The sequence below is a fragment of the Petromyzon marinus genome, chromosome 23 (assembly GCF_048934315.1).
Source record: "Petromyzon marinus isolate PM22_M1 ecotype Great Lakes invasive population chromosome 23, UKy_Petmar_22M1.pri1.0, whole genome shotgun sequence".
NCBI classification, from domain to species: domain Eukaryota; kingdom Metazoa; phylum Chordata; class Hyperoartia; order Petromyzontiformes; family Petromyzontidae; genus Petromyzon; species Petromyzon marinus.
Window position 1 is genome coordinate 8,692,579 of NC_133689.1, and position 12,252 is coordinate 8,704,830.

Consider the following 12,252-nt stretch of genomic DNA (forward strand, 5'->3'; position numbering starts at 1 on the left):
GATATGGGGTTGTGTAGATTGTGGTGGGGTTACGTGGAGGGATATGGGGTTGTGTAGATTTTGGTGGGGTTATATGAAAGGGATTTGGTTTATACACGTGTGTTGTAGTGGGGTTTCATGGAGGAGTTTATGGTTGTATAGATTGTGGCAGAGTTACATGAATGTGGTAACGTTATGTGGATGGCTTTGGGTATGTATATGTTCTTGTGGGGAGCAGTAGTGTAGTGGTTAGCGCGCTGCGCTACGAACCCGGCAACCCGAGTTTGATTCCCGCTCACGGCCAGCACCAGTGACGATTATTTAAACTGGTCATGGGCCTTCCCGACTATTACTATACTACTACTGCTCTATACTACTAACCTAGGTCAGCTCATGCTCAATGAGCACCTATTGTGATATGCAAAGATGAGCAATGGGGAGACAAAGGCGGCCGGGCGTGGTGCTGGCCACGCACCCCCACGTGTTCCGTACCTGCCTTCATAGGTGCTCGCTAACAGCACTTGCCCCAACAGGCTGTTAAGGTTTTACGGGGGATCTTTGTCTTTTGTTCTCTTGTGGTTTTTTTTTTGGGGGGGGGGGTGGTTCTACTTGAATGTGTCCAGAGTGACAATGAGGGATCTGGGTGTCTGTGCGCACCTTGGGGTCACGCTGGTGTGAGGCCTCCAGCTTGCGGTGGCACGCGCTCATGGTCCAGCGTGGGTTTGTGATCCTCTCCAATGACCTGGGCTTAAAAGGTGGCCGGGAAAAGCCGTTCAGAAAGTGAGTTCAGCAACCCATTCATGTGGACATTTGAGCGTTATGTGTGAGTTTTTCTTTCCCTCCCAGGTACTCCGGGGTTCCTCTGGTGCGCATTACACTCTTTAGGAATAGAGTGGCCAAACATCCCAACAGCAGAACCCATGTGCAAAAGTATTGAGACTCAGTGATGCCTTCCAGTATAAGCACAAGACATTGTTATCATTATGTGGATGTACTTCGGGATATGTGGTGGTATTCGGGGCAGTGTGTACAGGCATCTGGCATGTGGAGTTATTTAATAATGTGTCACATGTCAGCTGCTGATGTGTGATATTAGAGGGCGTATGGAATTCCACAGGGGTTTGTTGTAGAATGTTATAGTTATCAATTGATATTTACAACGTTTTGAGGTGCACCAGCAATTTGATACGATTGGAATGTTTAATGTATCATTGCGGTGAATGGAGGTATCCAAGAGTATGTGAAGTTATTGCAGATATGTATATGGGGCTATATTTCACCAAGGCTGTGTAGTGTTGCATGGCTGTCTCTGAAGCAGGTAGCCCCGGTTCAAATCACACAAATTACTCTTCACGAAGTGCTGGTGCACGCCTGCAATCCAGCACTGGAGGCCAGGATTGGTGGATCACACAAATGTTGTTGAGCTCCCTTCCCATGGGCTTCTAGGTGCCTTACCCTGGCTCGCCAGGAGATGGCGATACAGCAGGTGTGGACTGCACCTATTCCATCTGTCTGGGATATAATGTTGCCCCCTTGCATGGATTTGCTGCGGGTGCTCTGGTTTCCTCCCACATGTAAACACTCCTTAATTTGCCGATAACACCTTCATATGTAGAGAACCGCAGAGCTTTGGTGGGTGTTGGGGGGGGGGGGGTTGGTGGCTTATTGCTTGCATGTCTGGGATCCTTCTTCGTTCCTCTGAGTCGTTCTTCTGAGTTGTTCTCTCTTGTCGAGAGTGAGCAAATACTGTTCGAGCGTGTTACAAGTTGACATTATTATTTTTTTATATACACATGGAGGTGTCTGGGTAGCAGCTTCTATGGTTAAATGACGATATTTCCCAATAGCGAAATACTGGAATATTTACTGGTGATACTCGCACACATGTTTTGGCTTAAACAATAGTTTGCATCCACAAAAAAAAACAGTCTCCGCTTCTCAACAAATCCATGTTTAAAGTACGCTGAGTGTGAAAACACGTTTCCTCCTCTGACACCTGCTGCCGGCCCAAGCAATATTCAATTTTAATTACGGAATAAAGTGTCCTTAATTGAAACAGGTAGACAAAGCCGCGCGATGATTTGTTGCCCTGCCGCACTCTTTCATCGGGCGCATTATCATGACCCAGAGGGGATGTCCCAAGTATGAATTATTAACGAGTACACTTCTTTTCATACCTTGAGATGACTGCATTCATCCACGCGTAAATCAACCTGTTTACTCCGAAGGACGGGGCCCGTTCACCGATTAGCGTTCACTCTGCGTCTTGTGACTGGTGTAAGTCGTTGTCACTGACTCTGTTGTGTAATTTTTGTCACACTGTGTATGGGGGGGGGGGGGTGGTGTAAAACAAAACGAACATGGGCCATAAACCTTTGCCCCTTACCTGCAAAAAAAACAAAAATTTTCTGGGAAATGTTGATCTGGTGTCTGCCGCCGTATCAAAATCCTGTTTGGAACTCTAATGAGCTGCCAGGTATATTGACAGGTCACACGGGTCAACTGACAGCCTGGAATTTCTGGGCTCGATCTCCATCAATGGTTAATTAATGTATTGGGCAAGTGTCTAAACGCCCCACACATTTATTATAATACATGGGTGGGGGGGGGGGTTATCTGAATTTTCTGAAGGCAAAGCGATCAGATGCGTGACCTGGTTGCATGCAACTGAATCGCTTACACGTGGCCTGATCAGCACCAGACAGCGTGTCACCACGTCCAACTAATCTCTGGCTCCACTATGCAACTCTGCGACCACACCAAGTCCCTCAGCGTCACCCTCGATTCCACCATGTCCAACAGCCACACCCAACCACATAATCAGGCCTGGCAACTACCACCTCAGGGCCCTCCATCATTTACCTCCACCCATCTCCACCAGAAAATCGGCAATACCTTCGCGTACAGCTGAGTCAGGTCTCGCTTCAACTTCTGCAATTCCCGTCCCAGTTCGATTTTCATCGGGCAACCTCAAGGCACATCCCAACGGTTGCAAATCCATCCCCCTTGCGTCATCTTCGGCGCCCGCCGTCCTCGGCTAGAATTCCCTCGCCTCCCTCCGCTCCCTTCCCATCGCCAGCAGGGTCAGCCAAAAGGTCGCCTGCTGCTTGTGCCACTGCGCCTCCACGTGCAGTCGTCCCCCGTGTACCCCTCTTCGCTCCCGTCGCCCCCAAGCAGAGCTCACAGTAGAACTCTCGGCAGCGTGACTCGCAACCTCCCTCCTCCTCCTCTTCCTCCCTATACCAAGAACCGGAACCATGCACACTGCCAGGCTATCCCCGCCATCTAGAGTGCCATCCCGCTGCACATTCCCCCGCAGCATTCTAAAATCTCTATTTTTATGAAAAAAATGAACGGCCCATTTCTTTATAGCCTGGCCTTCTTCAGGTGACGCTCATCTTGGCTCCACGCCTCAGTCGAGGTAATTTATAGCTCTGAAATGTTGTGTGCGTTATAAATTGCATTGTTATTATCATGTTAAATGCTGCTTGATAAAAGCATAGGTGTCATAAGACGTTTGGAATTAGAAACCAAGGGGGATAACTTTGATGAAACGGACTCTCAGTGTATCACCATAGACACAAATGCATAAGTAGATTGCAGGCTACTGTAAAAAAGACAAGGCAGCCGTTTCCATGACTATAAGAGATTCTGGTTTCTTATCTGCGAGGCTGGAGGAGGAGGCGTGAGCTGTAAATTTGAGGATCCTGGGTCGCTTGGGTTGACAATTCAGAATGGGAGCGAGGCCCTGAATCCTGAGGGGAAATCCCATTATCATTATCTCTGGAGCGGCAGGAATCCTGAATTTGCTCTCCCTTGGCAGCCCAATAAACTGCCTCCTCTGCCGTCCTGTTTGTAGTTAAACAATGTCAGTCCAATCTTCCATCTCAGCGCACAACGCTTAATTTAACATCTTAATCCCATGGGACCTTGGCCTGTCATAGCCTGTTTGGCAGACTTCCAGTCTGTCCTTCCATCGCCTGGACAATTTAAATGTGACACTCGTGGCAAATACGGTTTTCCCTTTGCTCATTGCCACTTACCGTAGTCTCCTGATAGCATCAATGCAACACTAACCCCATTATGGCCTTCCATGCTCATAGCCTCAGCCTTGTTTATCTTCTTAGTTTTTTTTCTGCTTTATTAACGTGCCAAGCGTCCATTCGTTTGCCTTTGTATTTTTGCTCACGTATTTATCTATTGCCTTATTATAGACACCGAACTGCATGTTTCAGTCTCCTCTGAGTTCTAATGACTTCCCAGCAATGTAAATAATTAAGAGCTTTTTAACCTGGTAAAAAAAAATGAAAACAAAAAGTTGTTGTCACAAGCTGTGTATGACATCTACAACCAGGCTAGGATTCAAATGAGTATTAGAAGATCATGGCATCGCAGGTGAGATTTCTAATGTCGAGGCTCAAAATACTGGAGTTTGCTTAGGGGCCTTTCATTGCATCAGAGCACTTAGCAGACTACACTGAGCTTCTCAGTTCAAATTTGGCATCCACCAAAGGTTGCGCCGGATCTCAAAGCGTTGCGAGTTGACGGTCCCAGACCGGGGACTGTGCTGATGCTCTGACTCCAAGCAATCCATCAACAATCTGCAAAATTTGTGGGGAGCGGCTTTAAGTGAATATTGAGGAACAAAATACACGTTTTTTTTTCTTCATTTTGGAATATACCGAAAAGGGGGGGGGGGGGGGTTGGTGGGAGGGGGGGGGAGTCTCCCTGTGGTTTTGGCTCCCGTGCTCTAAACTAGCCAGGTAAGTAAAGGGAATGATGTCGATGCCACTGCTGACAGAAAAGCCGCCACAAGAGCGATCTGTAACGAGCCCCTCCTCTGGACGTCAGTTTAACTGATTTCCAGCCTGGGCCCGGCATCTTAGAAGGGCTTGGAGTATCCACGCTTAACCCCGCCACGCCGATCGACTAACCGTGCCCGTACCTAGTTGTGTGTCTGGCTGCACAGTGCTACTGACGCGTGTGGTGAGTTTGGTTGTTGTTGTTGTTGTTTGCGCCTGTGCACCACTGCCAACGCAGCAGCATTCGCCAACGAATACGATTCATCAAGTCCGGTGTGCTGTCCAGTACGCCGTGGCGCAATCTCCACCGGTTACAATACGGAGAGTTCATGACATCTAATGCGGAAAAAAAAATTAACAACACGTTTCAACCTTCTTTGCAATGTCAGGCAAAAAATAAAATGGGATGTGGCAAATATGTCGATGAAATGGGGGGGTGGGCGGAGCGACGGCGGGCAACTTATTTTTCCTGCGGTGACTCTTCCACGTACGCGTGTACCGTTTGTTTTGCGCAGCCTCCCCGCGGTGATGGAGGTATTTAATTTCAGTGCGCCGCGACTCACGCATCATTTCACCTAATGAATACGTTCCGCCGCATGGGCAAGGCGGCGCGTTATTTCCATTTTAACAGCAGTCGGCGCCGAGTTTCGGCCATGTTGGAGTGTGGCAGGTTGAACGTTGCTGGTAATGCCTGATAGGACGATGGTTTTCAAATCCAGCCCTGATGCCCCATTCGTGATTCGCGCAATCCACGTCAAGCAAAACTGTCGCGCGTGATCTACCGCGTTGCGTGCCAGCGCAATTTGGATTTATTTTTCCTAATTGTGACCGTTTAATCAGGCTGGAATGGTGAACGACTTGGGGGATTAGACTTAAAACTTCCAGCAATGAATGGTAAGAAAACGATCGTGTACAGGTTTTTTTAAAGGGAGCAATTTCCAATTGTTTTGAAGGGCAGCAACAGCTGTAGAAATCCATTAGCGCACACTTCAGACCAAGCACAATAGGTGCCGCAGAAATACATGCACTGGCACTTGATAGTGAAATGAACTGTGGATACACAAGATTGCAGGTGTATGGGTATAGGTTATGGCAAAATTATCCAGTGGTTTTCATTGAGCATTGGATTTGGAATTGATGATAAATATCATTTGGTTTTATGTTGGTGCTATGGCACTTTAGCCGACAATCAATCCAGAAGGTTGCAAGTTCAAATCCTGGTTAGGGGGATGTTTTCTTTGTCAGACCTGAAAAGCATTTGGCACAGCCGTACGAATGTGGAACTTCCACCACTGGACGAGGACCATCAATGGAGGGGAAAGCACTGCCGAATGCGTGTTAAAGTATCGGAACACTTCGACTTATTGACCGTGACTCACGTTAGCCCATAAGGGGCCTGACTCACCCGTCGAGACGAGCCCGTGTTGCTCCCTCGTTGCGCGTCGCGTGAATATTGGTGCGGCAATTCACCGTCGATAGAAACGCCAGTGACGAAAAAAAAAAGCCTGCCGTGTCATCCTTTGTCTCGGCGCGCGCAACGCGGGCCTAAATATGAACATGAATAATGAAGAGCGATTGCCGAGCGCTGAATGGTCGAGCCGCGGACGTGGGAGGGGAAACCACGGGACCTGTGCGTCGAGCGCCTGTGCCACCCGTGCCAGGGTGAAGTGCACAAATGCCCAAGAAAAAAAAAAGCCGAAGCCTCGTAACTCTGAACCGAGTGTCAGGCAGAGAGGCGCTCGACAAAATAGACTCCTTCTCTCGTGCGTGCCTATTTCACTGGATGACAACAGGAGCTTTGTGGAGTATTAAAATGGCTGTCTATTACTTTCCTTTTTTTTACGAGCTTGTTGCTCTTCCGTTTGTTTGGCACCGTGCCTGGAAAGTGTTGCCTCGTTATTTACAGCTTTGACGCACGCTGTCGATTTACGGTGAAGGCCCTCTCCTTCCGATCTTGGGAGCTGCGCCAACCAGATGTACCACATGTCGTGGCTTCTGATCGAGTGTTCAAGCAAGTGGGGACCCCTTTGGCGAGATGTTAAATACCTCGCTGGGTATACAAGAGGTCGCGTGTTCGATCCGGACCCTCGCATCTGTAAATTTAAAGTTTGCACGCTCCCCCTGTGGTCGTGTGGATTTTTTTCTCCGGGTCCTCCGGTTTTCCCCCTCCACATTTAGAAGCATTATAAGTCAACAGACATTTCAACGAATAATAAATACTAAGAATTCGATACAACTTGCACCTCGAATATCTACGGACGTTGTTCGCGTACAGTTGAAGATCTTGCTGATGGAGTTATACACAGACGTGGTGGAGTTACGCAGACAAAGAAGCGGCAGGATCTCCTGCCTCTTCATCTGACAATGAAGCTGGAGCCACAGCGATGTTCGCCCAGAGGAAGCTGACTTTCTTCTGCGCTTTTCTCTGCACCTTCCGGCTTGATTGTAGAATGTAAGAAAAAAAATATCTGTCCAAAGACAGCTGGACAACATGTTTCTTCTGCTGCTGTTGCTGCTGGTACAGCTCCTTGTAGTCGTTGTTGTTCCAGCTGCATCAGATCCTCATGAGAGAGCTCCTCCTCACAACGGAACTCAAGCATTTATTGAGCGCAGATTTTTTTTCCCCTCCACGTGACGGAGGTATTTTCGGCGGTACTCACTGTGCGCACACGGGAAGGCGCTACATCGCGAAAAAAATTGTCCGTGTTAAAAATTGTGCCAAACATCTTTTTTACGCATTTTTTTTTAAAGAACGCATCTGCAAAGACATTACTCTTAAAAGGAAATATGTTCCTGAATTAATGAGCAATGTATGCGAAACAAAGCATAACGGGGCAAACTTTTATCCCATATCCCGTTGTAGGAATAATAATGTTGCAGCCCATTTTTCTATGCACTGCTGGATGAACTCGAGCAGAGCCCATATTTTCCCTGCTGGGAAGTTCATCACAGCAGGTGAGCATCAATCGTGTGGCTTGACATTTTGAAAGAGCCGGGACTAATTTCAGGGGTCGTCTCAACGTCTCTTTCCGGAAGAGGGGAACGCTGCACCTCGAATATCTACGGAGGTTGCTCGTGTATGAGACTTTTGACAAATACCGAAACCGACACTCCGCTCACTCCGAGGTGCCTGGGGTGGTTCAGGAAACGATACAACTGCTCCGAAGACAATGATAAAGACCCCCCCCCACCCGTATAGCCTTAACAGATTGTTGGGGCAAGTGCTGTTAGCGAGTAGCACCTATAGCTTGATTCACCACCCCCCACACCAGGGATGCGATGGATTGTGATGGTCTCAACTGATTCAAATAATTTGTTATTATTGTTTTAACCACATGCTTTAACTGTTTTTTTTTCTCTCTACCTACCTAGGGTGTACAGTTTTATTGACACCCTTAGCCACAAATGTAACGCGAGCTTTCAATTTCGACTTCATTTTTCTACAAATCCTAAACAATTCCTGCACGCGTGATTCTTCCATTCGTGCATGGTGAGCTTAAACGAAATCTACGTGATTCAATGCATTGACGCATTACTCTGTGGTTCTTTCGGTAAAGTCACGTTGAAATAAAAATAAGCTAAATAATGCAACACAAGCAGTCGTCATCAGGTAGAAAACAAATCTAGTGAACTTCTAAATTTGAGAGAGAGAACAAAACACAGACCCGGGTTCAATTCCCGCTCACGGCCAACAACACCAGTGACGATTACCTGAACCGGTCCTGGGCATTCCCTAGGTCGACTCAGCCTCAAATGAGTACCTGGTGCGGTGTGTAAATATCGCCACTGGAGAGACAAAGGCGGTCGGGCGTGGTGCTGGCCACCCACCCCCTCGTGTGCCGTTCCGGCCTTCATAGGTGCTCGCTAACAGCACTTGCCCCTACAGTCTGTTAAGGCTTTTACGGGGGGATCTTTGTCTTTGGGCGTGTGTGGAGAGCGGTGGTGCAGTGGTTGGCACACTATGCTATGAATCCAGCAACCCGAGTTCAATTCCCGCTCGCGACCAACATCGGTGATGAATTTCCTGAACTTGTCCTGAGCCTTCGCCAGGTCAATTTAGCTTTAAATGAGAGCCTGACGCGATGCATGTATGTATGTATGTTGAACTTCTTTCGCACCGTGCGTAGCCAACATTGCTCTTTGGAGGTGCGATGTGTAGACATCACCGCTGGTGAGATAGATGTAGCCGGACATGGTGCTCACCGGACAATCCCCTCGTGTGCCCCGCCGGTCCCCATAGGTGCTCGCGGAACAGCAGATGCCCCCAAACAGGCCGTTCAAGGCTTTAGGGGAATCATTGTCTGCCTGGTCACATTCATAACACAGAGAGAGAAAGCAGCCACACCCCATAATCATCTTGTCCCCATTATTCCCCTCCACCACCACCACCCCCGATCTTCCTCCCGAAACCCCCTCCCCACCACCCCCCATTGTTCAGCTCCTCTCCCCCTGCACGCCTCCCCCCCCCCCCGCCCAGTCCGCTATCGCTGGGCCCTCTACCCCGCCACGCAACGCCACCCCCACGAGAACGCATTCGGCGGTTTGCGACGTCTCCCGGAGACGTCGCGTGACGACGACGGCTTTCCCCTTCTTCCCCCCCCTCCTCCTCCCCCGAGTCAAGTTCGCCGCCGCCGCCGCCGCCGCCGGCGGCGCCGCGTGCTACCGGTGCGACGATGCGATGAGCGCCGGGGCTGCGGGCGCGCCGGGGCCGCGGCCCGGGGGCGGCGCGCGGCTCGCGAACGACGTGGCCGGGAGCGAGGCGGCGCTCCCGGCACCGGCGGCTCGCGCGCCCCGTGCCTCTCGGCGGCCGCGGGAGCGGTAGCCGAGGACGATCTCGCGCGTGAAACAAAACGATGTTGTCGGTGCCTCATCCGGCTCATTTGGGACGCGCTGCAGTCAGGTAGGCGAGCGGCCGCGCCGCCTGACGGTTCGACGTACCGGCGGGGGATTTGCCCGTTGCTCAGCTCTGCCTCGTTAACAGCGTGCAAATATATATTCTCGGTTCTTTCGGTAAAGTCGCGTAGAAGGGAAACAATAAAATAATGCGAATATAAAAAAAAAACAATGAAATGCAAATGTTTCGTTGGAAATGATATTTGTTTTGATGGAGGCAACGTGGTCAGCCGAACTGTCATTTTGGCCACGTTCAAGCGAAATTTACACGTGGCGGTGAAGCTATTCGTAAGTCCGGCTCCGTGGTGTGTTGCGAGTGCGAAATCGCCGTTGCAGGTCGAGTCAGCCCATCCACCCTTCGGGGTTGATGAAGTAGGTACCACGTTGTGGGGAAACTGAGAGTACGTCACCCAGTAGAGAGGTTTCCTCCCGTCATGGGAATGTGGAATTTCCACCACTGGCTCGAGGTCACCAGCAAGCTTGAGCGACACCCCGTTGCCACGTCCGGTGCAGTGTGGCACCGTAATGTAAATGTTTGCGGTGATAATCCGCACGTCGCATCTCAGTTTGTGAGTGCGCGTGATTCACGCGTTGGCTGGGAGTCCATTGCTCCCAGCGGGGCCGCTCTGTCTCTTGGGGGAGAGGAAAGGCACTGAGACAAAGTAATCCACAAGATCGAAATGTCCCACCTCACCGATATAAGAATTGCGCCCGTTAGCTCTGCATTAAACCCAGTGCCGGATTATCCTAGTAGCAAAAGTAGCGTACGCTCTGCGCCCCGCACTTTCAAGGGCCCCACGCTAAATTATTTCAAGCCATCAATTCCGGTTCAGTGATTCTGCACTTGCTCTATTACTACAGTACTATACTGATTTCAACTTTTATGAACGACTGGGTGTTTAAGGTTAGCGATTTGTCGTATTATCTGGCTGTATAGCAAATGAAACAATACAATAACTTCACTATGCGCGTGAAACAATTGTGTTTTAATATTTACGTGTGTTTTTTTTTTATTTAGGGCCCCTTTATAACATCATGCTACAGGCCCCACACTAGCTTCATCCGGCACTGATGAAACTGTGACGTCCTTAATATTGTACGGAAACAACTGTAAGGACCGTGGGTTGAGATCCCAATACGTTATCTGGTCCCTGTATCCATTCAATAGGGGTTGAACCGTACGTATGTATGCATGGCACGTAGCCAACCGTGCTAATAGGACATGGTAGCGAAGTGGACTACAGATCCACAAGGTTGCAGGTGTATGGGTATAGCTGATGGCGTAATTATCGAGTGATTTCGATGGGGCATTGGATTTGGAATTGACGACGATGTGTTGCGTAGGTAAACACACGTGTATTGCCGTGTGCATTTGGCGAGCGGGCGACCCTGCGCTGGCCGTGCGTTGTCGTCAGCGGGGCTGCCGGGTGACTCGCTGCCTGTGTTGTTCCTCTTCGCTTGCAGCAGCAGTGTTTGGGCAGCAGCAGCGGCGGCTCCCCTGCCCGCCTCCATCTCGCTGCCGCGGTCAGTACCGCCGGGTCGGCCGTCGGACCCCGCTCGCGCCGTACGGGGGAGAGTCGCGCCCGTAGCGTTCCGTCGGCCAGATTGTCACGCCCGGGAACGTGCCAGGGATAGCCGATGGCACGGGCCACCCAATCTGTCTGTAAATTTACAGGAGGCGTCATTGCCTCCCTGCTGCATGAATGGGTCACCTCGCCTGATGTTCCGCTAATGGACCTTCCTTCAGGTGACAATCATTTTGTCAATAAGAGCCGGCCACTTATATATGCCTCCAGCAACCAGCCGGAGCGGAGGGGGGTGGGTGTAGAGTGAAATGAGATGGGTGAGGTAGGAGAGTGTGCGTGGAGGGGAGTAGAGTGAGGTGAGAGGGGAGAGGTAGCAGAGTGCGTGGAGGGGAGTAGAGTGAGATGAGAGGGGAGAGGTAGGAGAGTGCGTGGAGGGGAGTAGAGTGAGATGAGAGGGGAGAGGTAGGAGAGTGTGTTGAGCGGAGTAGAGTGAGATGAGAGGGGAGAGGTGGGCAGGAGCAAGTCCATGGAGGATCTTGGAGATGTTGAGGATGACATATAGTGGATGTATAAGTTCTCAAAGCAGTGTTGTATTCATCCTATCTGCAATGGATTTCCCACCCCACCATCACAGATAAGTATGTTTGAGGATAAGTAGAATGTGTTATCCGTGAAAAAGACCTCCTTGATTCTGTGCCTGCTATCCACAGCAGTTGTGGTTCATCAGGTGAATGTACAGCATGGTGCAGCGTACTCCCAACGACTGTGGCTACAGCCACAGAGACTGGTGGACAAAAGGCAAGAACGACGACCGTAATGATCTCATCCATCATCGCCATCATCATCTATTATTCACACATAATCGTGGATAATGGGATTATATTACTCACTAGGTCTCGGTGGCTGTACTAACTGTCCATAATTGACGTGGATAACCGGGTGGACTTCATGGGCGTCATCATGGTCCGGTTCATTTGGTGCCAGCATCGTGCGCAGAGCACGACGTCCTCAGGCAATGTTCTGCACGTGCACATGACAGCACTTTGATCGAT

At 50.0% G+C, this 12,252-nt stretch overlaps 1 protein-coding gene across 19 annotated transcripts in view; it reads left to right on the top strand.

Annotated features, from left to right (window-relative positions):
- The window catches only part of LOC116945264 (regulating synaptic membrane exocytosis protein 2-like), a 264,074-nt gene that overhangs the window by 111,963 nt on the left and 139,859 nt on the right, over window positions 1–12,252 (top strand). The window contains exons 1-2 of one of the 19 annotated variants that reach the window (XM_076069017.1): window positions 4,696–9,681; window positions 11,139–11,198. The exons of 15 other annotated variants lie outside the window; for them this stretch is intronic. In XM_076069017.1, the coding sequence (XP_075925132.1) occupies window positions 8,748–9,681; window positions 11,139–11,198 (994 nt within the window). In that variant the 5' untranslated portion in view covers window positions 4,696–8,747. 3 more of the 19 variants (XM_032959639.2, XM_032959638.2, XM_032959636.2) reach the window with 3 other exon arrangements.